At 33.3% G+C, this 26277-nt stretch overlaps 3 protein-coding genes across 4 annotated transcripts in view; 2 read left to right on the top strand and 1 right to left on the bottom strand.

Moving 5' to 3' along the window:
* Positions 1-15026, top strand: part of Fak (protein tyrosine kinase 2 Fak) — a 35275-nt gene extending 20249 nt beyond the window's left edge. Inside the window, exons 2-24 of the mRNA XM_018548099.1 lie at positions 5149-5294; positions 6472-6647; positions 6746-6877; positions 6963-7112; positions 7258-7446; positions 7598-7678; positions 7781-8003; positions 8179-8214; positions 8318-8452; positions 8602-8784; positions 8880-9096; positions 9168-9358; positions 9447-9651; positions 9722-9801; positions 9908-10674; positions 10798-11826; positions 12756-12899; positions 13108-13257; positions 13326-13425; positions 13540-13771; positions 13853-14147; positions 14248-14590; positions 14673-15026. Coding sequence (XP_018403601.1) covers positions 5159-5294; positions 6472-6647; positions 6746-6877; positions 6963-7112; positions 7258-7446; positions 7598-7678; positions 7781-8003; positions 8179-8214; positions 8318-8452; positions 8602-8784; positions 8880-9096; positions 9168-9358; positions 9447-9651; positions 9722-9801; positions 9908-10674; positions 10798-11826; positions 12756-12899; positions 13108-13257; positions 13326-13425; positions 13540-13771; positions 13853-14147; positions 14248-14568 — 5172 coding nt within the window. The 5' untranslated portion in view covers positions 5149-5158 and the 3' untranslated portion in view covers positions 14569-14590; positions 14673-15026. The remainder of the gene's footprint in view (positions 1-5148; positions 5295-6471; positions 6648-6745; positions 6878-6962; positions 7113-7257; positions 7447-7597; positions 7679-7780; positions 8004-8178; positions 8215-8317; positions 8453-8601; positions 8785-8879; positions 9097-9167; positions 9359-9446; positions 9652-9721; positions 9802-9907; positions 10675-10797; positions 11827-12755; positions 12900-13107; positions 13258-13325; positions 13426-13539; positions 13772-13852; positions 14148-14247; positions 14591-14672) is intronic.
* A 4971-nt stretch (positions 15027-19997) lies between these two features.
* LOC108780455 (sister chromatid cohesion protein DCC1) lies at positions 19998-22020 on the top strand. Of its 2 annotated transcripts, none has more exons than XM_018548169.1 (8): positions 19998-20172; positions 20248-20421; positions 20555-20756; positions 20849-21041; positions 21147-21333; positions 21414-21523; positions 21590-21773; positions 21843-22020. In XM_018548169.1, the coding sequence occupies exons 1-8, from the start codon at positions 20132-20134 to the stop codon at positions 21946-21948; spliced, it is 1197 nt and encodes a 398-aa protein (XP_018403671.1). In that variant the 5' UTR covers positions 19998-20131; the 3' UTR covers positions 21949-22020. The 2 variants fall into 2 exon arrangements, with proteins under 2 accessions (XP_018403671.1, XP_018403670.1); XM_018548168.1 differs by having other exon boundaries at positions 21117-21333.
* A 641-nt stretch (positions 22021-22661) lies between these two features.
* On the bottom strand, positions 22662-25871 carry LOC108780444 (brain protein I3). Its single transcript, XM_018548154.1, has 4 exons — positions 25590-25871; positions 23430-23593; positions 23210-23347; positions 22662-22825 (listed from the first exon to the last, which is right to left on the bottom strand). The coding sequence occupies exons 1-3, from the start codon at positions 25657-25659 to the stop codon at positions 23216-23218; spliced, it is 366 nt and encodes a 121-aa protein (XP_018403656.1). The 5' UTR covers positions 25660-25871; the 3' UTR covers positions 22662-22825; positions 23210-23215.
* Positions 25872-26277: the final 406 nt, after the last annotated feature.

Here is a 26277-nt window from a genome sequence, read left to right as displayed (position 1 = left end):
AGAACTATGCGACCTTGAATTTCGTTAAAAAGTTAGCACCCCATTTTTAAAAAATTATTAAAAAATGATTATTAAGCGCATATGTCATTAAAAATCATAGAGAACTCTTCGTATCGTCAAAAAGAAGCAGGAATTATCATCAGAACTATTGTATCTAAAAATTAATTTTTCAAAAATTTTTAATTTTTTTTTATTATTCGAAAATTTTTTTTACATGTCAGGAACTCTAGGCAATCGCAAATTGAATCTATTAAGCCGCTCAGAACTATTCCACCTCGAAATTCGATAAAAAGTTAGCACCCCATTTTTAAAAAATGTAAAAAAATGTTTATTGAGCGGTACTCTTGTTATTAACTATAGGGAACTCTTCGTCTCGTCAAAAGGAAGTGGGAACTCTAATCAGAACTCCTGAGTACTATAGTTGGGGTGCTAACTTAACATACCCCAATGATCTGCCTGTGCTGCATTCTTTCCTCTGGTATAAGGGACAGTGTAGGTGTAAACCACACTCTCTGGCTAAATATTCCCCTTTTCCGCAGTTCATACTGCAGTAATTCCGTGGTCAAGGCTTCACTGCTGCGAGTATGTTCTCTCGTCATGCAGCGAAAGCATTAGACTTAAATTTTAGAGTTGTTAATTTATAGTTGCCAAAATTATGTTTTCTTCTCTCAATACAGAGCGAAAATTCGAAAGCTGCTGAATTGAAGAATTTCGATTTTGTAACGAATGGAAAGAATGAAATAAATTAAGCAAAAAGAAAGTTGTTATTTTCATTAACATAGCTCAAAAATAGTAAATATTTATTAATATTAAAGTAACATTAAAACATTAAGAGAACAAAATATCGTTAAAGTTAATAAAAAAGGAAAAATGTTAGCAAAGCGCTTACAAATATAAGTTATTAAAAAGTAGAAATCAGATTTACAATTTTGATCTGATCATATACTTCTTGCCGATGAATAATCTCACGTAATATTACAATGTTATATTAATCATTAACATGTCACGTATATAAGTAGTTATTTATACCCGCTTGCGCGATTTGCGTATCTACCTAATGACGTTCTCTCCTCTTGCAGCATGTAATTCATGCATAATTTATACCGTGTGTCCTTTCTGATATACTATCATCTACGATCTGCAAGATCGTAAACAAACAAGTCCCCCGTTGTACACGTGTTGCAGTTATTTACAACTTACTATTGTGAATTGCGTCGTTCTTGTTATGACGATGTAAAACTCGTGCAGTGCGTCGGGACTTTCGATTAATTTCACAAACTTGGACAGTTGCGAAGACAAATCTTATAGAGATATGGACACGACGATAGACTTATCTTCGACTTTTATTATAATAGCTTATCGATTTATGATACTTATGGTCAGGGAATGGAAGTAACTCTTTCGTTACTTGTAACGAAGTTACAATTACAAATTACTTTTTTAGTAACGGCGTTACTTTTTTTTTAGTTACTGCAACGGTAACATAAGATTTTTTGGAGAACGGTAACGAAATTTACTTTTATCGTTACTTTGCACACGATTGGACATGTTATTCCATTATACAAAAATCACATGTTATTATATTACGACAGCTGTAAAGGTGGTTGGAGAACATTGAGTGTTTTTATTTAACAGGAGTACAAGCTACATTTAGTTTAACTTATTCTAAACATCATACACATTTTGTTCTAATTGAGCTGTGTACAAAGCTTTACTCTGTACATTTCTGTTGAGCAATTGGAAAACATTCCTTTTGCTATAATTTTCTTTCTATCAAAATATTTGATTTATAGCTAAAAGTATAGATTAAATAAAAATATAGCTGTATTATAATAAGGAAATTATATGTATTTCTTAATTTTTCTTTTAATCTCTAACTTATATTGTGATTCAGATAATCCTATACAATCCTATATATCTAATCTTCTAGTTTCCTACAAAGTATAAAAAAATTCCTAAAATATTTTAGCTGTCAACTGCTGTAGCGATCCTGAAGTGATTTTTGATAGCTGAGAAATATATACAGAACCACTATTTTCAGAAATTATTTTGCATTTCTATCTTCTATGTGATACATCGGACATATGTATATCTCAGTTTACTGCATATTTTACAGATTTTAGAATTATGAAATTGTGTATTTAAAAAAAAAAACTGAAAAATAAAACTGTACCTAATGTTAGTGTTACATATAAATATATATATTCCTTTTAATAACATTTAAATTTAAAAAATACTGCAAAATACATTTTCAGACTGATTTTAAAAAAGAAGAGGATATACAGACTCTTAGCATTTAAAAAACAAAGATAGAGGAAGGCATATAAGAGTCAAATACAAAATTATAGACAACAGCATCATAACAGATAATACCTTTAATTACAGAGATGCTTAATATTAAAAAAACAGAGAATGACAGTCTCAACCTACAGACAGACACAGAGGGTCTACATCATAAATCATATATTCCTATTATAAACAACGTTTGACTTTGCATTACCAAATCTTACGCATTACAGTTTCGTACGTCGAGTTAGTTTGACGGTTATAATTTTTATATTTGGGACGATTTGCACTTGTATTGCGAATACAATTTTCTTCACCGCCACCGACTTTATATTATAGTTAGATGACTGATTTACCGACATGGTCGACATGGTTTTTTTCGATTTTCTGCACTCGAGGGTGAGTTTTTATCAGAGAAACAATTGCTTGTCTTAATATAATTTTTAGAAACGTAATTTTGTGTTCTTATTAGAACCATAAGGATATTTCGCAAACGATCATCCAATCGCTTGACGAGCTCTTTTGTTCCTTCTGAGAAAATACTCAATGATATTTCGCAAACGATCATCCAATCGCTTGACGAGCTCTTTTGTTCCCTCTGAGAAAATACTCTACTTTCTTTGAACATGACCGTCTACAACTCCATTATCGATTTAATTTTGTTAATTTTACTGCGTTAATTAATATTTTGTACATCTGAGGAGGGCTCAAATATAGAGCCAAAACGTAATGTTTTCTTTTTTTATTTTTAATTTAGAATTTAATTTATACATGCGCGAGTTTAGAAATTAGTAGGTAGTATTTTATATATTTTTATTTGACTCTGTAATTAAAGGTATTATCATGTTTATGATGTTGTTGCCTATAATTTTGTATTTGATTCTTATATGTCTTTATCTATCTTTGTTGATTTTAAAAAAATAATGGAAAAGTAACGAAAAGTTACTTTTTCTTGTAACGGTAACTGTAACAAGTTACTTTTAAAAAGCGATAACTAAAGGGTAACTTGTTACATTTTTACTCGGTAACAAGTAACTGTAACTTGTTACTTTCAAAAAGTAACTTTCCATTCCCTTCATATGGTACATGCCATTAGAATTAAGTAAATAAAGATAATACCACTTGTATTTTACTTTTTGAAAATTACTATTTTTTTTAGGGAGGTTGAAATAGAAAGACTTTCAATAAGAATACAAAAAAGATATACATATATCGTCTTACTTATTGTTAGTAAAGATAGTACCACTTGTACTTTTTAATTTGATACAGTCCAATATTACTCTACGCGATTGTCATCCAGTCGGGAATCGTGACTCGATCTGTTCGATAACGGATCGAGACGCAATGATCCGATTTGTCTCGCCGCATCTCTGTGGCGCTAACGCGATTTTTCACTGTTTCTTACGACAATTCCCTGGTTACGGTAACATTTGGAAGCATCGTTCGGTTTTGCAAGAGCGAGCTCTGTGCGATAGTATGGTAAAATTCGTGATTGCATTCGTGTAGCCGCGGGATGTAACGTTCATATATCCCGCAGATCGAAACGCTAGTGTTTTTCAGGGTGGAACAAATTGAACGGGATTGCATGGGTCACACGAATTATTCTTATCGCGACTTCTGTAGAAATGTCTTCTCTCTGACTGCGTATACTGAAGCAGCAAATGCGATGCATATTATTTCGCTGCCTGTAGGGACACAAAAGAATAACAATCGAGCAAAATTAATAATAAATGAACAAATTCTCGACTGTGTAAAATAACGTAAAATACGGATTAGTCACTGATAAATACAGACACCGTTTATAAATCCCAAGTACTTGAAGTATAGTTAAAGGATGATACGCGTATCGATGTACTAAAAATCATTTGGAAATTGCTCTTAGATAAAAAAGGTTGATTTTGTATAAAAAGATAAGTTTGAAATAGCCTTAAAGATAATTTCTTATCGATATTTTGCAAAATATTTTTAATAAATGTAAGGCTATTTCAAATCTATATTTTATTAAAAAAGATCGATTCTTTTCTATCTAAAGGACAATTTTAATTGTAATTAGACTTCTCGAGCACGTCGCAATTTCCAAACAATTTTTAGCATATTTATACGCATACATAACACATCCAGATACATATTTAAAAATATTTTTAATTTGTAAGTTGTCAATAAGTTTGGTAAAAAAATCTCTTCTATCGAATTTGAATTAATATCAAATGAAGTAATTGCGCGGAGATACTTATCAATACTCGGATCTGTGAAGCTGACATGACTTCCTATTAATATAAAAAAAAAATAAGGACAGGATATGCGAAGATATAGCACGCTATATCTTTCAATTTGGTTTTCTTTTTATAAAAAATGCAGGACTGTTTTTATTTTGATACAGAACTGTAGAACTATGGAAAGTGTTACTAGGAACTGTCCTTGTTTTTTTGATATTAATAGAATATCGTGCCAGCTTCACCAGATCCACAATACTCAACAATTATTTTCAAGGTACTAATTAAGCGTTGAAGTTTCTTGAAAATCATTAGACGATGATCAATTTTAGAATTGCAGAAACCAAAATTTTCATCATAAAGAGAGAGCCTTAAAAAACAATATGAAAATTCTTAAATACTGCATTTTATGTAAAAAAAAAAATATTTCCTTATGATTAGAGACATTATAATTATAATACTCTACAGTCGTCTAAAAATGAAAATTGTTATACTGGTACGGAAAATATAATGATCTCGGATCTAGCTTTGAAATATGTTGATCTTTACCTACAATGATTTGATTCTTAGTATAAAATAATACATGATTGAGACGCGTGAGAGTGTTCATTAAAAATCGATCCTTTTATTTTTTTTGTTCTACATACAGCCATGAGGGGATGAATACTGGAGCAGGAGATGGAGGTGGAGGCAGTGTAGGAGGTGTTCAGAACAGCGGCGGTGGCAGGAACACTCCGCCTCATGGCTCGCCCACCCCCATGGACAAGGCGACTTTAAAAGTCCATCTTCCTAATGGTAAATTATTTCATCGTTAAAGAATTTGTTGCATTAGGCGAAGAAATAGAGGAACCAGTTGACGCAATGCGCTTACTTCTAACTAGAACAAATAAAATCGATATTAAAGTATCATTTTAAAGACCATGATGTGAACAATACAAACAATAAGAATAATGGCTGCCATAATTCCAATCTTGTAAACTGCGCGTCAAAATTATTTTCAGTCTCGAAACACAATCAGAACTAGAGTAGTAATATCACAAATTAAATTGACAAATACTAATTAAAAAATTAATATTTGCCTTTAATAATTAAAGATTGATTCTAATTATCTTAAACTATTAAATGATAAACAGGTCCAAAAATATGATTCAAGTCTTGTAACTCATATCCAGCAACTACAGTCATCTTCAATCCCAATCTTAAAAAGAAAGTAGTAAGAATAACCTGTAATAAGTCTTATGGCTTTATTAAGATTTGATTTATTAATCCTTAATTTTTTAAATATCTCTATATATAGTAGTATCTGCCTGTATTAGGATCAAGAGGTGCTGTTTTAATTAAGGAATATAATGGGTATACACACACAGTTCAAAATGACTAAATTTTCTCGACGAAAGGCCCGATAAAACTATGCGACCTTGAATTTCGTTAAAAAGTTAGCACCCCATTTTTAAAAAATTATTAAAAAATGATTATTAAGCGCATATGTCATTAAAAATCATAGAGAACTCTTCGTATCGTCAAAAAGAAGCAGGAATTATCATCAGAACTATTGTATTTAAAAATTAATTTTTCAAAAATTTTTAATTTTTTTTACATATCAGGAACTCTAAGCAATCGCAAATTGAAGCTATTAAGCCGCTCAGAACTATTCCACCTCGAAATTCGATAAAAAGTTAGCACCCCATTTTTAAAAAATGTAAAAAAAATGTTTATTGAGCGGAACTCTTGTTATTAACTATAGGGAACTCTTCGTCTCGTCAAAAGGAAGTGGGAAGTCTAATCAGAACTCCTGAGTACTATAGTTGGGGTGCTAACTTAACATACCCCTATTTCAGGCCTGTCCAATTTTAGTTCCGAAGCCAAAACGCAATATAAATGATATTATAAAATTAAAACACGTATATCTTAAGAAGAGAAAGGACACGTATAGATTTATTAATATTGTTTTTCGATACTGTGTGCAATTTAGGTGGCTTCAACGTCGTCAAATTCGGTGATGCGATCGACGTTAAAGGTATCATCTCTTTGGTAACTAGTCGATTAGCCGTTGGTACTAGACATTATCGAAATCTGTACGCGATGAGGCTGCATCATCCCGGATCCGGAGAGAGTTATTGGTTGCATCAGGATACAACGATGTATCAGGTATAAATCGATATGTGTGAATTACGTATTCGGCACACATATTCTGTTATATTCCGATGCATTCTGTTTCTCATAATTTTCTCAATGTATCTATTCAGGTACAAGAAAAGTATGAACGAAAGCATCCACATTGCGAATGGAGGTACGAGCTCAGAGTACGTTATCTTCCTCAGAACCTGAATGATCTCTACGAGAAAGATAAAGTCACGTTTTACTATTATTACGATCAGGTACGATGATATGTCAATGAGCAATTAAGCAAGATGTTTAATGTTTTAAAAATAAATGGCAAATTGCATTTATTTATGTACTTAGGTACGAAACGATTACCTGCTTGCTAACCACTCCACTCTAGATCAGGATGTCGCGGTTCAGCTCTGTTGTCTGGAGATTCGTTATTTTTTCAAGGACATGCCGCAAATTGCTCTGGACAAGAAGAGCAATCTGGAATACTTAGAGCGTGAGGTAATTTTTTGAAACAACAAATCTTACCTACGAATAACCAGATTTTACAGCAATACAGCTTGTACATTCGAATCTATTTATCCCTTTCACTGTACAAAATGTACGCAACCAGTAGTATCTATATATCCACGTATTTTATCCACAGGTCGGTCTACATAAATTTCTGCCGCGTTCCGTGCTGAATGGGATGAAACCGAAAGCGCTCCGAAAATTGATACAGCAACACTTTAAAAAAGTCGCTGCGTTGTCCGAACTCGAGTGCATGTTCAAATTCTTTGATCTGCTGCGGGCGCACTATCGATTCGATCAGGAAAGATTTATATGCGCATTAGGAGTAAGTATCAACATCTAGCGTATGTTCTCTGATACAAATGAAAAAGTTATTGAACGATAAAAATATAAAGATTATATGCAGTTTGTAGAATTTATTCATTTTATGTATTAATCATACTCAACATCGTTCGTACAACTTCTACTATTTACAGTCAAGCTGGTCAATACCTGTAGAACTAGTCATTGGACCAGACTTGGGTATATCTTACATGGCTCATCGAGGCGGAACAGTGGTATGTTTTTATATTACATACGTATATTTTGTGTAATATATTCTATATAGTTTAAAAAAGTAATTCTATGACGAGTTTTTCGAAGTAAAATTTCGATTACAGCCAACTAGGATGGCAGAATTTTCACAAATACAATCCATCCAAACGTTGGTATCGGATTGCAAAGAACACGCGAAGGCATGCATTAAATTGAGAGTCGCAGGTGCGGCGGAGACTCTCAGTATTACTTGTTCCAGTCTGGATCAAGCGGAAAGCCTCGCGGATTTGATTGATGGCTATTGTAGATTGGTCACAGGCAGCAATACTTCATTGTGGAATAGAAAAGGTAAGAAAAAGAAATATCATTGTTGTAAAGAAAAAATCTAGTAGATTTTATCTTGAAATTTTTCGATGCTATTAAAAAAAGATCCGTAAATAGTATCTCTGAACTATCTTATAAATACTTGTTCTATTAATGTTAATAAAATATATTAAGTTTCTTTTTATTCTATATTTACAAGCTGGATCATGGAAGAATTATCCTTGTCCATGCAAAGGTAAAACGAACCAGAAAGACATCGTTTTATATAGATCTTAATATTTTGTAAAAAAACGATACTGTTTTATTTACACGCGTACAAAATACAATGTTAATTATAGATGCACAGCCGCCAAAATATAGGCAGGATGGTGCTAGCAGTCCAGCGGAGAAGAACGCGAGTAAAACTGGAACAATTTTGTCCGAAGATTATGCGGAGATTGTCGATGAAGAAGGAGATTATTCGACGCCAGCTAGTAAATACATATATTTTCAATAGTTGTTTTATTATGAATATAAAATCGAGAATGACTAGTAATGTAATTAAAATATTTTTTTATTGATGTATTTTTCTTTACATTTTGAAATACGTGAGAAATGTTTAAATGATTAATTTTCTTTGCAGCTCGAGATTATGAAATAGTCCGAAACCAAGTAGAATTAGGCGAAATCATAGGGGAAGGACAATTTGGTAACGTTCATAAGGGATCCTATAAAGGAAGAGATGATCAAACTATCGCCGTTGCCGTCAAGACTTGTAAGGTTGACGCGGATCTTGCCACTGCTGAGAAATTCCTCGAAGAAGCTTGTACGGAAATTCAATGCAATAAATTATATGTTCGTTATAACAATAAAATAAAATATATAAACATGTGTTTTCGAAATAATAAATTCAAATTTTAGATATTATGCAGCAGTTTGAACATCCGCATATCATCAGATTGATCGGAGTTTGTTCAGAGGCGCCGATTTGGCTTGTAATGGAATTAGCCAGACTCGGAGAAATGCGTGCTTATCTCCAGTCTAATAAACATCGTCTGGATCTTGCCACACTTCTATTGTATACCTTCCAATTGAGCACTGCCCTTTCATATCTTGAAAGCAAGAAATTCGTCCACAGGTACCTACCGACAAAGTCTGTTTATTCGAATATTATTTATTATATTCTCATAATTAATCTTTTCATTGCAGAGATATCGCTGCAAGAAACGTGTTAGTTTCGTCGCATAATTGTGTTAAGTTGGCGGATTTTGGCCTTAGTAGATGGGTAGAAGATCAGAGTTATTATACTGCGAGTAAATGTAAGCTACCAATTAAATGGATGGCGCCGGAAAGTATAAATTTCCGAAGATTTACAACATCATCCGATGTTTGGATGTTCGGTTTGTTTTCTTGTCTAAAGCTAATCATGTTTTATAAAAATTACTCTCTCTTAAAAGATACATTAATGAAACTTGATTATTATTCCAGGTGTATGTATGTGGGAAATTTTGATGCTAGGCGTAAAACCATTCCAGGGCGTGAAGAATAACGAAGTGATACGTAAATTAGAGAACGGAGAAAGACTCGCACTTCCCAATCATTGCCCGCCGCGATTATACTCTTTAATGTCTCAGTGTTGGAGCTACGAACCTAGTAAGAGACCGACGTTTAAAGAAATTAGAGAAACTTTACAGTGAGTATTTAGAGTGTCAAATTGTAAATATTTTTTAAGTTATATTACATGCTCTTTTAAATCGTTATAGTGAGATTTTGCTAGAAGAGAAGCATCAGCAACAAGAAACAATGAGACGAGAAAATAGAAGAGTACAAGCCATGTCTTGGGGTATGTAGAAAGTTATCTGTAATAAAATTATATGGCTCTATTTTTTAATGAAACGTGCACATGTTATCCAATATCGTCTATACTTATAAAATAATCCGTTTTATAGGTGCAGACGATGTGCCGCCACCGAAACCTTCCCGACAACCGCAAAGTACGGAGCAATCGCAATTAGCGGCACCATCCACATACATCGTGGCGCAAAGTCCCGAGGTTCTCACGCAACTTCTCAAGGACAATCAAGCCAGAGGGGTATGTCCCTCCGTGTACACGACACCCGCATCTCCCTTCAACACCCTGGCGGTCCAATTTCAGGATGAGGATCAAGTTCTGACAACCGCCGTTGTATCCGATTTACCCTTCTTCGATCCCGCACTTTCCGAACCGCCATCCATCACTACTCAGTCGGGTGATTCCACCTTGTCTGACACCAACTTAGACTCCCTTGATTCCTCGGACAACACTCCCCTCATGTCGAGCCTGAGCATTTCAGACACGGCAGTGCAGATGCAGTCACCCGCCGCCAACCGAAAGCAGCAGAAGGTTAAAGAGATGCAAAACTTGTATGCGGTTAGCTCGAAGGTGGTTGGTAGCATCACGGGGGATCTGTATTCCCCCGTGCAGAAATTCTCCGTGTCCAACACCGTTCCGTCGCCACCTGCGACCGCGTCGGTCGTGTCAGCCGCGGTCGCGGGCAACACCTGTGGCGAGATATATGGACCGGTCACTAGTTTCACCCAGAGCTCAGCTATCGTTGGTAATCTTAGTCAAAGCGCTGGTTTAGGTGGTAATTACGATCAGGATTTCGGGAACCTCGAGCCTAGTAGCTTGGGCAGCAGTATTATAATACCAAGTAGCAGCAGCCAGGCGCAATTTGTTGTGAGTGGTTCACATGCTCTCAGTCAGTCGGTTAATTACGGTAACTTTACAACTAGTAATAATATGAGCCAAGTATTTGGTGGCGGTCAACCTACGAATCAGAATATTAGCGGTGTGCAGAGTGTTGGCGATAGTAGTAGTAGTAGTAGTGGTGGTGGTGGTGGTGGTGGTAGTAGCGTTGTTTACTCTCGTAATATTAGCTTGGCGAATGTAGGTAGTTCCGCATCAAATTCGGAATGTTTGTATGGTCCGGTACTCAAGTTCCGCGCACAAAACGCCCAACCACAGTTGGCCGTAGCTGCAACCGTTACCGCGACCGAATTAAAATCCGTCGGCGCAGTAGTTGGACATTATGGTCAAGCCGGAAGAAGTAATCTAGTAGTGCAGAATCTACAGTCGCAGCCAATATATTCGCAGAATTATCCGCATCAGCAGATTTATTCGAATATTGCTCAGACGGGACAACAGTCCATGTATCTGATGCAAATGCAGCACATGCAGAATGTCCCGCGGCAGAATGTCGTTTCTCAGGCAGTGTCTTACCCGATACAGCACACAAATCAACAGTCTCAGTTAAGCGGTACCAGTCCTATTTACACGGCTCATGCTACGTCTGTGTCGGTGGTTCAAGCTCAGAAGGTACACATGCCAAATTATGCTCACCACGCCCAGTCCGAAATTAGTTGTCAGCCAGTGACTCAAATAACCGGCACGAATCAATCGGCAAACATTGGAGTAATGCAAGCTTCCTCTATTCCATCACACTCTGTTATGTCATCCTCGGCGACTCAGCAAAATATCCATTCAGTTCCATCCGCGTACATGGTAGATCAACAGCAACCAAGTTTTCTTGGTCCAGTTGATTATACTCAAGTTAACATCGGCAATGTAATGACAAGCCTGACCGGTGCGCATCAGCAACAAATAACACAATCTCAGATGGCTAGCGGAATCGCGAAGGCGGCAAATATATCGCAAGTCGTGACGGGCGTCGCCAAAATCACCACGTTCGTGACACCACAAAAGCAGGATGAACAGTTGACAAGCTCGACCGACGGCACTCTCTCTGGCTCTTTGATCTCTTCCGCTGTCAGCGACAGCACCGTGTCGTCTAGCAGCTCGATGACAGAGGAGGCACAACAAGATCAGGTTTGACCATGCCTCCTAGGAATGTGACAAATGCTTCTTCTGTATTTTACCACGTCACAGTCTTGTTTTAGTTTTTTATCTGGTTCGCAACACTATTGTATCACACTACACTTCAAATATGTATTATATATACACATATATATATGTATATAATTTATATATATATGTATATATGTATATGTACACACAAGTTAAATGTATATTATTACGTGCTTCTTTGGTGTATGCAAGATACGTATGCACTGGCTCGCAAATGAATCTTCTACTTTGTTGCAATGCAATCGGAGAAACTTATTTTTCAGCAGAAATCTTGACTTGTCGTTCAGTAGGCTAATAATTTTTGCATGAGAATGAATGTTACTGATGAATTATTACAGTAATCATTTAAATTGCATGTATATAGCGAGTACGCGAATACACTATCTCTGTTTTAAATTTATTTTATATCTATCGAAAAATATGCGTCTCTTTAATTTTTCCTGTACATACGTGTATATTATTAAGAAAGGATTGCAATATATATATTTAATTACGAAATCATCCCATTTTTGGGATAAACTTCCGAAAATTCTAAAGGCTCTGATTTTGCTATCGATTGGTGCATTACTATATTTCGGTGCATAATTACAAATCTAATCATGAAAATTACCGATAAGGTCATTTCAAGGTCTAATACAAAAAAATAAGGTATAATTTCTCTTTAGAGAAGTCAACTGTTGATGATCTTGATCTTAACATATATCGTCAAAATTTTTTTGATCATATTCGTAATCAGTGCACCAAAATACAGTTGCATATTGATCAACAAGAAAATCGGAGCCTTCAGGTTTTCGGAAGTCCACCCTATTTTTGTACATTAGAAAAGAACTTATAAATGTCAGATTAAAAAGTCACATTTTTAATGTAATATTATTTTTACTATGTTTTAGAGAAATGTGCATTCGCAACTATTCGATAACCTACCTGACAATTTCAATAGCGGCATTGATGACGAACAAAAGCTGTTGGAGCAACGGTTGTTGGAACAACAACGACAGTCTGAAGAAGATAGCCGCTGGCTTGCAAGAGAAGAAGTATGTTTAAAAAAAATTACGTTTCAAGTCTAATAAACCGAATTAGCACACATTTTATAAAAACTGAAAATATACTTGCAAAATGAATAGTATTAGGTACGAAGATCCACTTTGGCCAAAAATGGATGTCAATTTAATTCCTACTTATAATTGTTATTTAAAGATCGTTGTTGATTGAAATGTTCTAATCTTCATTTTTTCTTGACAGAAACGTTTATCGATTGCCACGAGTGGTGATGAAAGTGCTAGTCCCACAATTCCACGATCAGTTACTCAATCACCGAGCCACGAACCACATTCTGCCTATACTGGTTCTCTCGGCTCGGACAAGAATTCCGATAAAGTCATTGTAGTAAAGGTGAGAATTATACATAATGATTTTATTAGTGCAAATTATCCAACGTATGCATAAATTATTTTTTTTAGAAGATGGAACCCACACCTACAGCAGATTTAGACAGAACTAACGATAAAGTTTACGACTGTACGACAAGCGTCGTCCGTGCAGTTATGTCATTATCGCAGGGTAAGAACGTAAATCGAAAAAAAATATATATTGGCTAGATATACGTATAGTAACTAAATAATATTGTCGAAAGATGTTTATACATTGTAATATATAAAAAAATGTGAATTGCAGGTGTTCAACAGAGTAAGGCTGATCAGTATTTAGAATTAGTACGTAGAGTAGGTATTGAATTAAGAGCATTATTGTCCTCTGTGGACGTTCTGGTAGAAATTTTGCCCATACCCGCGCACCGTGAAGTAGAAATGGCGCATAAGGTATTAAGTAAAGATATGGCAGAATTGGTGTCTGCTATGAAACTGGCGCAAAGTTACAGTGCCACTACATTGGATGCTGAATATCGGAAGTAATTATTTTGGGATTATCTCAACAAATTGCTATAAAACCTTGAGAATAATTGATAAACATTTTACTATTCTCCTTTTAGAGGAATGCTTTCTGCAGCTCATATCTTAGCCATGGATGCAAAGAATCTTTTAGACGTAATCGATTCCATCCGTATTCGTTATCCATATGTAGATAGTCAGATTTGCCAAAAGCAGAGCAATGTTGTTAATAGAACACGGGAATTTACACCCGAGAACCGCATTCGTTCGAGTCAGTCAGGCGAACAATTTCTAAGGAGAAGTCAATCGATCGAACGACAAGGAACAACCTTCAAACAAAGCCAAAGTGGTGATTTATTACACAGAATGGGTCAATCTGTAGACCGATCTTTGCCGGTAAGTTAAATAATTCGTTAAGATTATTATTAATTTTTTATTAAGATTAGTAACGAATGAGACGAAATAAAGCTAAATTGAAAAATATCTGCTTACTCAGGGAAGTCAATCCGACTTTAATTCCGGTAACAGTTTAGAAAGAAGGCACAATACAGTTACTAATAGTCTTGAACGTAACTCAACAACGAGAAGACAAATGGCCACTAACAGTTTAGAAAGAAAAAGACCATCGTTAACATATAATGCAGGACCTATAAATAATGCTGTTAATTGTTTGCCTATGGTGCCAGTCACTTACAATTTGGTTCAGGCTGCGAGTCCCGTCCATCCAAGTCAATCGACTACAACGGGCGCTAATCAACAGACGGTGTTTACAACCAACAGTAAAGTTACAAGTGAGACTTCAATAAATGACAGCTAACAACGAGGTTTTTTGAATTAAGGTAAATGATAGTAAAATGTGTTTCTTTATATAAACGAGACGATTATTTTAGACGATGATTAATTTTAAATAATTGATTCCAGGACTTCGAATCATTGCTTACAATTAGTATGTATATAAATAGACGATATACTACCAAGTTACCCGTGTGTACACATCTACACTTTAATACTTTAATAACGGGAGATCTAGAGTATGTTCCACTTAACGTTTGCAACACTCTCGTGCATCATTTCATCCTTGTTTAACATTTGATGATAACAAAGATGAAATAATGCTTGCGAGCGTTATGAATACCAAGTGAAATGCACTCCTGGTATTTGTGCTTTTTAGCTCTTTTTAACATTTAAATATACAGACATTTTATCTAAGCGTACTTAGATAGGATAGTATTCGTTAATTATAAGAATAGGAAGTTTATCACTAGAGAATTTTAGTCACAGCTATAATAAAATCATAACTCCAAAGGATTTAAGATTATCGAGATATAATTACTATTTGTTATATAATGACAACATGTACGAGATGACGTAGTTATATTGTTCCATAAAGATAAGAGTATACGCCATTAATTTTATTAAATCTCTGAAATTTATTCGCGCTATTCGTATTTATTCTAACATTGCACATAATATCGCACATTTCAAAATTTCTTGATTTTACCTGCGTCATCTGGTACGTATAATCAGTTGATAATATATGCATACGTACAAACATATTTCAAAAATATGTATGTATGTATTATATATTTATATTTATAAATACAAACAATATTTTCTCTTTTCGAGTAATACTGCGCGAGAATATAATTTTCTGTAGAAATATGATCGATGTTTCTAACGCAAGTTCGTAATTTTGTAGTCTATTCCTATCTAGGAATATTATGGACAGTAATTATTATGTAAAAAGAACTGTGAATGTGTTATTTTTATTTCATGATTATTTCAACGGTTATACTAGTTTGCGATATTTATATATGAAATATTTTATTAAAAGCAAAAATCATTTTTCAACGAGTTTAGTTCCTACAATGTATTTTTAGCAAGTTCCAGTTTTACATAAATATATCATTAATAGCTCAATGCATTTTTGCAGCGATGTATTCATACGTACGATGCATTTACCAAATCCGTGATCAAGTTTTTGTACAGTTTGTAGCAGGGTTGCCAGATTTTTGCCGGGTGTCGTCGTCGAAAAAATCATTTATTTGGCCGTAATGTGTTAACTTATGTTATAACTTCTGTAAGATTTGATCAATTATAATCGATTAAAGGAGAAATAATCGAATATCATTAATCAATTTTTTATAATTACGGCATAATAAATTACGGCCAGTATAAATGATCCTTAAGTCTTTGTCGCCTAAAAATCGCTTAACTGAAATATGCTTTCTAAAAAAAAAAAAAGGAAAAGACAATCACATTTTCGGTGTAATATGCACCTTTATTTTGCACGAATATTACACATTGCACACTGTCTCTCATCCAGGATTACCAGATTTTAGGCGACTTTTGCACTGCACCACGCTGTACTGGCTACACCTGTATCGCCAATGTAACACTAAAGTAATCCAAAGGATTTAAAGTATTCCGAAACTATTTATACTAAGCTGTATTACAATATATTAGTCTGTTATGCATATGAAATTTGAGTATTTCAAACTTATAATAAAAGTTACCATTAGCTGTTGATTAACTATAGGATAGAAAGATTTGGAGGACTCTCTCTGTCCTGCATATATTTGTCGTACAACAAAAACGCACAAATAGTACTTTTAAGTAACGACAGTCAATGAGAACCTGCTTTTTTTCCAGGATCGTCTTCGCTATTGACTATCGTTAGTTATCATCACCGTATGGCGCTCGTTTACGATTACGTTGCGATTGACCACTAGACATTCATAGCGCTTGCAATGGAAAGCCCATTCTATAATTGGCAGTAACAGTAGTGGATTATGAAGTAGGCGTAGAAATAGAAATGATTATTAATTAATTATCCTTCTCACATTCGACTATGATTTGTTAATTTCTACGCCTACTCCTTAATCCACTACTGATACTGCCCATTGTAGAATGGGCTTAGGTACCGGCCGCTTTGAGTCGTTGTGTTCAATCGCAACGTGGTCAAACAGGTTGCTCCTTTTACCACTGAATGGGAGAGAAATATTCGACTGTGATTGGTCAATTCTTATAAATTATATGGTATACATACAGTTACGGTCAATATAAACGTTCACTTAATCTGGCAATCCTAATTAGAACGCAGCCTCGCAGCGGTATCATTTATTGGCTGTGTTCAGCAGATGAACGCCCCCATTGACCATATTGCGATTGATCACAGCCATTAACAACGGCCTAAGAGTTCCCACTGTTCAAGCGCTGTGAATAACTGTTGGTCAATCACACGTAGTCAATCGGAGCGTTCAATAGACAATAGTTAAGTGAGCGTCTACTGCTTACTATTGACGTATTCTTCTAGATCTAAAAGTCTGATTGAACGATAAAGAGGATCTCTGCGTTGCTTTCGCGGCGTCGCCTAAGTACGGACCTACAATAGATTTTTAAGCCCTAAGAAATAGACGAATCATAGTTCAATTATTCTCCTCGCATTTGACTATAACTGGTCAATTTCTTATAGCTTAAGGTTTGAAACATTTATTGTAGACGCGGACTAAAAGTCGCCAGAAAAAAAGAAGCTAGCCTAATTTGCAACACGTCGCTCTCGGCTATAAATGTTTTGTCATAAATTCTTATTACGAGTCGTCTAAAAGGCGATATGTTGCCTAATCTGGCAACCCTGCTTTGTAAATAAAAAAAAGTATTCCATTTTTACGCATGTGCTTTTTGTATTCCTGAGGAAATTTACATCTGAGAAATATTTGTGAGAAATGTACTTCAATTCTGATACATTGTAATCGTTGTAATGATATTTCTCATTCATATAGCGTATTCGGCTCGAACAGGTTTGCACCAACCTAGGTTGGATCAATGATGCGTGCGTTGCATACTCTCCTAATGATAGAACATGTAACGTCGACTAATAGTAGAACATTAGAAAGTTTTTGCAATACCGTGTATTCAGGGTAGCGATCATGTCACTTTTTCTTTAGAGTGGAAACTTGTGGACTTTTGGAACTTAAAGTGAGATAGGTATATGTTTGATATTTGTCGAAAGCGAAAGTTCTAATGCAGTCTAGTATAGGAACATAAAAGAAACCACTGGATTCACGACGTCTGTTTTTTATTCCTAGATTGCATTAGAACTCTTTTTCTTCTTTTTGCTAAATATTAAATATATACCTATCTCACTTTAGATTCCAAAAGTATACAATAGTTCAGCCACAAAAAGTAGACACGTATTGCAAAAAAACTTTCTATTATTATCCAACCCAAATTGCTACAAACCCGCTCATATCTAAAACGCTAATATACATATTGTTACAATTAGTATGAACGTGAAATATTTGTAGTTTGCAAGTTGTAAATTTGATATTTTAAATGGTATGTGCTTTAAAGATTTATGTGCCAAGACGTGCTTATACGCTCGAAAGAAACGAATACTGGCCGCGTTTATACCGTACGATCTGCTTTATATTGTGACCTAGGACTGGTTTCATCAACGTCAATTACTTAATCGGCCATGGAACTGACTAATTGCATTTGCTGTTTAACAGAATTGACCAATTGGTAATTGACAGTTAATCATTGATTAGGGTTAATCGAGTTGGGGCGTTTTTTCGATATGCAACCAAAAGTAACCACGACTAACGCCTGTTTCCACCAATGCAGATTAACTTTAATCTCGGTTTAACTTACTGTTAATCTTTTTCTAATTTTTAGAATTAGAAAAAGACGAAGAGCAAATTGAACCGAGATTAAAGTTAATCTGCATTGGTGGAAATGGGCATAAGATTATCTTCGTCATCTGATCTCTGAAGACGAAAATAATCTTAGCCGCGGTTGCTTCTGGTTGGATAACGAAAAAAAAACGCCATTGGTGAAACTGGTCCCTGAAGTAGACCTTTAACTAAACGTTTACACCATGTATATTTATGATATTTTTGAACCTAATATAAGCCGCGTTTAGTCCTATGATTCCTGTGAATACCAATTGCAGATTATGTTTAATTGTAATAATATCATTACAAGTTACGCTTATAACAACTTGTTTTTTTAACATTACGCGTTTTCATGTTCTACCAGTATATACTCTATACTCTACAAGCTTAGGCTGATTTTAAGTATACCCTGCATTCATACGCGCGTTACATTCGTATGTACTTGATCGAACAAGTACACCGGCTGGTACAGGAATAATTAGTTTAAAATGTTTGTATTTCGTATAAAGAGTTTTAAAGTGCAATGGAAAAGATTTTAGTCATTCAATTGTAATTAATTAATTGTTTTTACATCATAGGTCTATTTTAATTCTGTGACTCACACAAACTTTTGGAACTTAAGGTGAGAAAGGTTTGATACCTGTCGAAAGCGAGAAATTTCTAGTGTGCAAAAACAGAAAACAGACCACGCATGTATTTAAGCCGAAATAATTAACCGCAGGTAAATTATACAATGTTCTTATATACGGAATAGTTATTTGTATGAAAAGTTATGAAGTATCATTAAGAAGATTCGTGAGATTATATACATCCGCATAATTATAATTAAATATTTAAAAATTATGTAATTTATCGAAATATAGATTGAAAGGGCTACAGAGCTCCGGAAATTCTATCAGACGCTATTATCAGCCTTTTTAGGCTGCGTTCCATTTAACGCTCGCAAAACGAGCATCGTTTGTTCTTGTTTAACATTTGATAAACAACAAGGATGAAATGATTTCACGAGCGTGTGAGCATTAAATGGAACGCAGTCATAGTATTCTTCTAGAGTGCGTTCTATTTAAAAGTCAACAAAATGGAATCCTTTAGAGGAACTCTAGAACGAGAAAGATAATATAAAAATCTCTAGTCGGAGATAAATTTTTTTTATGTTGAAAAGCTAAAATACTGCACAAATAGCGTTTTAATTCGTAATTAGAAAAATCACTTGAATACTCGTATATACAGAGTGATTTTTTTTAAAAGGCGAAATAAAAATTTGTTCTAATATTCTAATATTGTTCTCATATTATTATATAATGTAGTGAGGTGCACATCATTTTTATAATTGGGCGCGTTCAGCGGACTCAACAGTTGAGTGAGCGCTCACTACTACTGGTGCATTCTTCTAGATTAAAAATTCTGATTGGATGATCTAAAAGAATACACCAATAATAGCGAGCGCTCACTCAACTGTTGAGTCCGCTGAACGCGACCAATGAATACCGGCCTAAGAAGAAGAGTGGAAAAGAGCTACCGTTGCGTGTGACAGATTTTTTCTAACCTAAATTTTTTCTAACCTAACTTTAACAATTGATATCTTGGTTCGCCGGACAGAGCGACGCTTTTTTCTGTTAGATTTTTTCGTCTTACGCATCCAATAAGCTTAATTTATTGTCTTTCGCGTGTAAACGCGATACTTCATAATTATCTAAACTTGGTATGGAGTCTACCGATCTGTTAATGGAATCAGCCGACAAACGGTAATTATTGTTAAATAAATTTTCTGTATATATTTTTTCAATATCAATTCTACAATGTTTTCTTTTCTTATCAAGGGACGTTCGCGTTAAAGAGAATGTTTGTGAGATTTTGGAATTGGCTGGGATTAAAGAGTCTGATTTAAATACGGTAACGCAATGTTTATATTCCACGCAAGATCATCAAGTCAATGACATGATATTGCTAGAAGTAGACGAGGATATATTAAAGGGACTAAATCAAGAAGATGCGTATGTTTTATTGAAATTTTTATTTGTGATTTTTGTTTTATAAAGTAGATCCTTGAGTTTCTTTTTGAATATTGATATTATAATTCTTATTCTGTAAAGTAAAATAATTATAAATATGATTTTGTGACTGTAGACTATCATTTCGTGGTAACAAACATGATAACGCTATGCTGTGTACACAAACTCGTAGCTACGAGGTAAGGGAGGCAGAGATATCCAATTCATGGTTGTTGGTACCAAATCTAAAGCTGGGTAAGGCAACAGGTATTGGAGAAGTTGCAGAAAGAACTATAGAAAAACATAATGTAAAGAGGATATTTAACTTGTACTACGAGGTGCTTCTTGTAGTATTCTACAATATTTGAATGGTGTCTAAAATGAATGTTGAGTTATAGAAAAAAATGTAATATAATTTTTCCTGTTCAAGGTGAAAGAAACCAAACCTGATCTGGTACGTTTATCGAGTTTGCTTAACTCTTCTTCCTTCAATGGATTGGAATATGAATCTACTGTAGATAAAAATACATTATACAGTTGGGAAAGATTACAAAATGTGTTACAAGCCAGTGATCAAGAATTAAAACAGGCTCTATCAGATTTCTTAATAGCTGAAATAGATGGTTTGTAATAAAAATCTCTTTTTATTATTAGACTGTCATCACAAATGAGATTGTCTAAAGATTTTTTATATTAAGGTTATTTACGTCTCATATCATTTGACGTAGAAGCAAGAAGTTTTAATCTCATGTTGGATTATTTTGGAGAACAATCTTGGGAACTTGATGAAGTAGATAAAGAGAATACTTATGAATGTTTAAACGAACTTATTTATAAGCCAGTATTTGATGTTATATTCAAAAGATATACAGAAGTAAGCACAAAGACAAAGGATAATGGAGATCCATTGTATAAGTATGTACATCAATATATTTTATTGCGATTAATGGAAAAATTTTATGAGTAAAGTCTTTTAAATATAATATCTTGAGAAGGTTTGACGAACAAAAATGCTGTGCAGTGATAGCGAAAATTCTTCTTGCTGCTTCTCCTGTTACCGAATATAAAGAATTCATGGAAACGTGGAACATTGGAACTCCTGAAAGTATGTAAAAGCTAGGAAATTATAATAATATAGAGTTTTTGAACCTATAATTTTTTGATATTTCAGAAATGCAGCCAAAACAAGAATATTTACGTGGTTTAGCTCTTATAATGTACAATACTGCAAAAGTACAAAAGGAAGTCATATCTTGTCCAGAGGCAGATTTATCCAATAACATTCATGATAGGCTTAATGAACTTTTCGAAATTAAAGCTAAATGGACTGTTGAAGAGATAACACCTTATATTATGTAAGTAAAAATAAAGTACCCCAAGGTATTGTAATATCAATTTAAATCTTATGTAACTGTTTCTTTTAGTCGTTTTACAAAAGGTGTAATTAATGTTAATGCACTTTTAACGAAGTATGCCAGATGTTCAACAAAAAATGGGATAAAATATTATGGATCGAAACATGGCAAGTGATAAGTATATTTGTAGTATGCATTCAATTGTTTTACAATAAATATTGATACATATGTTATTGATTTATTATATTAGCGCCACAAATTTTTCGAAGCATTTGATTAACCAGTCGAAAAAAGACCCTTACAAACTGATAAATCAAAAAATACTTTGAAACATTTGTAGCATCAAGTGGACTGTAGCTTTAATCAGTATTCAGATTTTAACTAATCACATTAAATTGCCAAATAAGTTTAAAATATAAAGTAACTGTTTAATTAGTTACTATAGTTATTGGAAGAAATGTAACTAATTGTAAGTTACAGTTACAGATGGAAAAATTAACTGTAACTTATTTACAAGTAACTAGTTACTTCCCCACCCTGATAATAATTAAAGAATTGCATAAATTTCAATGTTTTAAAATTTACTGGTTAAAATAAATATTTTTTAATTTAAGTAAAACAGAATAATTTCTTTTAGTAAGAAATCATTGATGTAAGCTAATGATCCGATAAATTAGAAAATATCCTTTATGTTACTCGATGATGTGAAATCAATTATGCAAAATTTATAGCACGACTATAAAACAAAGTGACAATAATTTCACAGGATGCAATAAAAATTATTTTTAATTACTAAAAATTTTTATTTATTAACAATATTTTTTTATTTTGAACTTGTTATTACCGATTATTAAAAAAAAACAGGATATAAATTTTATAACAAACATTACTTCTACATACATTGGTTATGCTAGATCCATTTCCTTTTTTGTTTTCGGATTCGATCGTATAATCAGTGACCTCGAAAACCACTAGGTATAAAATTTCATATAAAACACTTTCATATTTTAGCCAACTTTTTGCAGTTTTGAGACCACTGAGTGATGTTTCAACTAAAACAGAACAAGTTAGAACATTTTATTACAAATTAATAAGATTATTAAATGAGAATTACCCTTATTGAGGAGTTTACTTAATTACTGAGTAAATATATTATCGAATTTAACAAATATCCAACAGTTTTATTTGACAATTAGCACGTATTAGAATTAAAAAATTATATGTAGATAAATTTGTTTTAAACATAAAAAGGACTTAAACGTTTATTTATGTACTGATAAAATTATTTTACTTAAAGTTTTTTACTCTCTTTAGCTTCAAATTTCTAAGGCTAAATATCCATTATTTATCATTCTTAACATTAATGATTGTTAAACATTCATATCTTGTTTTAAATTTTCGACGTAATGTATGTTAGTGTAGGAAAAAATACTTACTTTTAATTAATCAAAATAAGCTCCGCAATTCGAACAACGTTTTGTCCTTAATAGTAGACAACAGATAATTCCGATAGGAAAGAAAAATATTGCACAAAACAAGCCAAGACATGTATAATCATCTTCCATTATTCCTATCTGTTTTGGGTTTAAATGTTATTAACTTTCAATTTAAGCATAACGAAAAGAGCGATAATATTTGAATAGAAAATTTGCGTACTCTACATGCTGGACAACCGCCAACTATAATAATTTCTGGAACAATGATTGCGGCGGAATGTGTAGAGCCATATGATGGGACATGGGTTCCTTGATAGCCAGGTTGATAGCCAGAATCGGTGTTGTTAGGATAGTATCCGGGAGGTGGTTGCCATGATGGATTAGCTAGTGATAATGATTTACTATAAATTTGTAGTATGGGATAATATTAACAAGTCTACAATAGAAATCGTAGCGGTTGTAGTGTCTTAATTCGTAGAAAAATGATTATAGTTGATTTTAGTTATTTACTATATTAACACTTTCTATATTTTAAATATATGTATATTAAATAACTTTTTAATTTAAAACATCTTATTGTGTTCGTTTATTATTTGTTATTATGATACATTGTTTCGCTGTACAAACATTCGAACATTATACGATATTTTTTTGTTATAATTAATTATTCCTCTTATATTTAACTGTGATTGGTTAATTTTCTACGACTTACGATCTTATAATCGCTACAATTTCTATTATAGTTCTCGCGTAACATTTATAAGTGAATCGTTCGTAAATGCCATTTTTTTTGGCTATCCACTTTTTCTTCTTTTTTCTTCTCATGCGCTTTTCCTATTTGAAAAAGTGCATATTGACATCGATAATCGAAAATCTATTGAATCTCAAATCTGTTGAAGTTTATTGCCTTTTTTATAATTGCTTCTCTCGCTATTCTTACTTCGTAGCTGTCGTGGAGATGACTTGTTTAAGAGATATGAGTGTAAGAAAGGATTAATAAAATGTACAAGGATTAACAATTTAATGGTAAAACTGTAAAATTAATTATTATAAACAAATTCATTGATTGTGTTGTTCTATTGTTAAGTCGATGACGACTTCGTTTTTTTCTCTTTAAACATTAAGATTGTAATCTTAGCTGTCTAGCCCTGTTTTGCTATGCAATAAAATTAGTACCTAAGGTCAACTTTGAACTAATAATTAATGAATTACAATTAAAAACTAGTTTATTATAATATTAAAATTTGAACTTAATTTATAATAGTTTTCACAATATAAGGATGGTTTAATTTAGTCTTCCCTTAGTCTTAATCTGCAATATATAATAATATAATATTTGTAAAGTAAAAATTACATATCATAGTAATAAACTAAATTGGAATTGAGTTGAAAAAGATCATCACAAAACCACCGTGATGATTGGACATGTATGGAATTCGTTAAGATTGTTTCAAAAATAAGTTTAATTTTTATATAATATTTTATTATAAAGAATTGTTACTTTGTGTTGTATTTTATTTCCAGTTTTCCATCAATGTCGTTATAGTTTTGCTACCGATATTAGATAAGAAAAATATTATAGCATATTGGATAACAAAAAGGAATAATGAAATGAAACAAGAAAAAGAGGTAAGAGTTTCAAAACGAAAAGAATTAAAATGGAAAACGGATAATTGTAAGTAGGATGGATACATCGACTCTAACTCACTATACCAGGTGTTTTAGGCCATCCACTGTAGATATACCTCATTTAAAAACGAAGGAAGTGGTTATTTAAAAAAATGTTTTAAACAAAAATTGTTGGAGATCAAGTAATTCATTACATAGGTATATGCGATTGATCCTGGATGACGTTGTGAAGGTCATGTCAAGGTTGACTTGAATTTCTTAAAGCAGTGTTTTTAAAGCGATGAATTTGTTTAAATTTTCTATCCTGAATAGGTGTTAACTAACGATTAATATCTCGAGTCGCGAGGTAGAGCGACGTTTTTCTCTGCCAGATTCTTTTGTTTCATGCAAAAACGTATCGATTAAATATATTTTTATTAAAATTTGAGACCGGGGTCTTCTTAACATTTTCCAATGATTTTGAGATTTGGGTCGCTGATAATATGATTCAAATCAAACCGAAATGTCCGAATATTCTCGAATAAATTATATTAATTCTGGAACAAATTATATTAATTAATTTTTTTCTGGTACGAATTACGCACAGAAATTTGTATCCTCACTTTCCTTTATTTCATTATTGTTCGAGTTATTTCAGTTTCGGGAATGAGAAAATTGGTGCCAACAAAATGCAATCGACAATTATTTATGCGTAGTTGTGGAAGGAAGACATTTCTAGACGATAAGGTCTAACCTAGAAATCACGACACACCTGTTGGAGCTGTTGCGACAGCATATGACGGTGGAGAATTTTCGGGCACTTTCAATGGTTGTGTCTCCATAATCAATTTGCTGTTTCTATTTGTTTTAATAAATGTTCAATGCGTTATGAGAATGCAGTCATTTTCATAATCTGCAATAATCTGTGAATGTAAAGGATATGTTTTTTAACATGTATGGTCTATTTTCTGTTCCTGCACTATACTGCACTATAACTCTTTTTCTTGCTTATCTCGACAAATGTCAAACATATATCTGTCTCACTTTAAGTTCTAAAGTTATGTACAATAGTACAACCACAGAAAATAGACCTATGGCAGAGAGAAGTCTGAAGTGGACATCCTCTCTGGTATTCTTGGTTTCTTCTTTTTCGTATAGCAAACCTCGTCTCGTAGGGTAATATCTACGTTTTTGTGGTTCTCTTCCATACTATTACGTGGGTTAGACAAGGACGAGCAACAACTGTCGAGATAAAGCAAAGTGTAATAAAATTTCTCAATGAAAAATGTTTATCTTGTTTTTTTTTTTATAAAATAATGATAAGATAATACTTTAAGAGTGAAATTATACTTACTTAATTAAGCTCCATTTATTATTTATTTCTTAAAAGAGATGGCAATAAAATTTTCTATCCTGTATGCTCTTATGTCAGAAAATAAGGAAAATTATATGACCATTCC

Source organism: Cyphomyrmex costatus, unplaced genomic scaffold, assembly GCF_001594065.2.
Source record: "Cyphomyrmex costatus isolate MS0001 unplaced genomic scaffold, Ccosl1.0 scaffold70, whole genome shotgun sequence".
Taxonomy (NCBI): domain Eukaryota; kingdom Metazoa; phylum Arthropoda; class Insecta; order Hymenoptera; family Formicidae; genus Cyphomyrmex; species Cyphomyrmex costatus.
The sequence above is the reverse complement of the archived record's forward strand: the minus strand, read 5'-3'. Positions and strand labels throughout refer to the sequence as shown.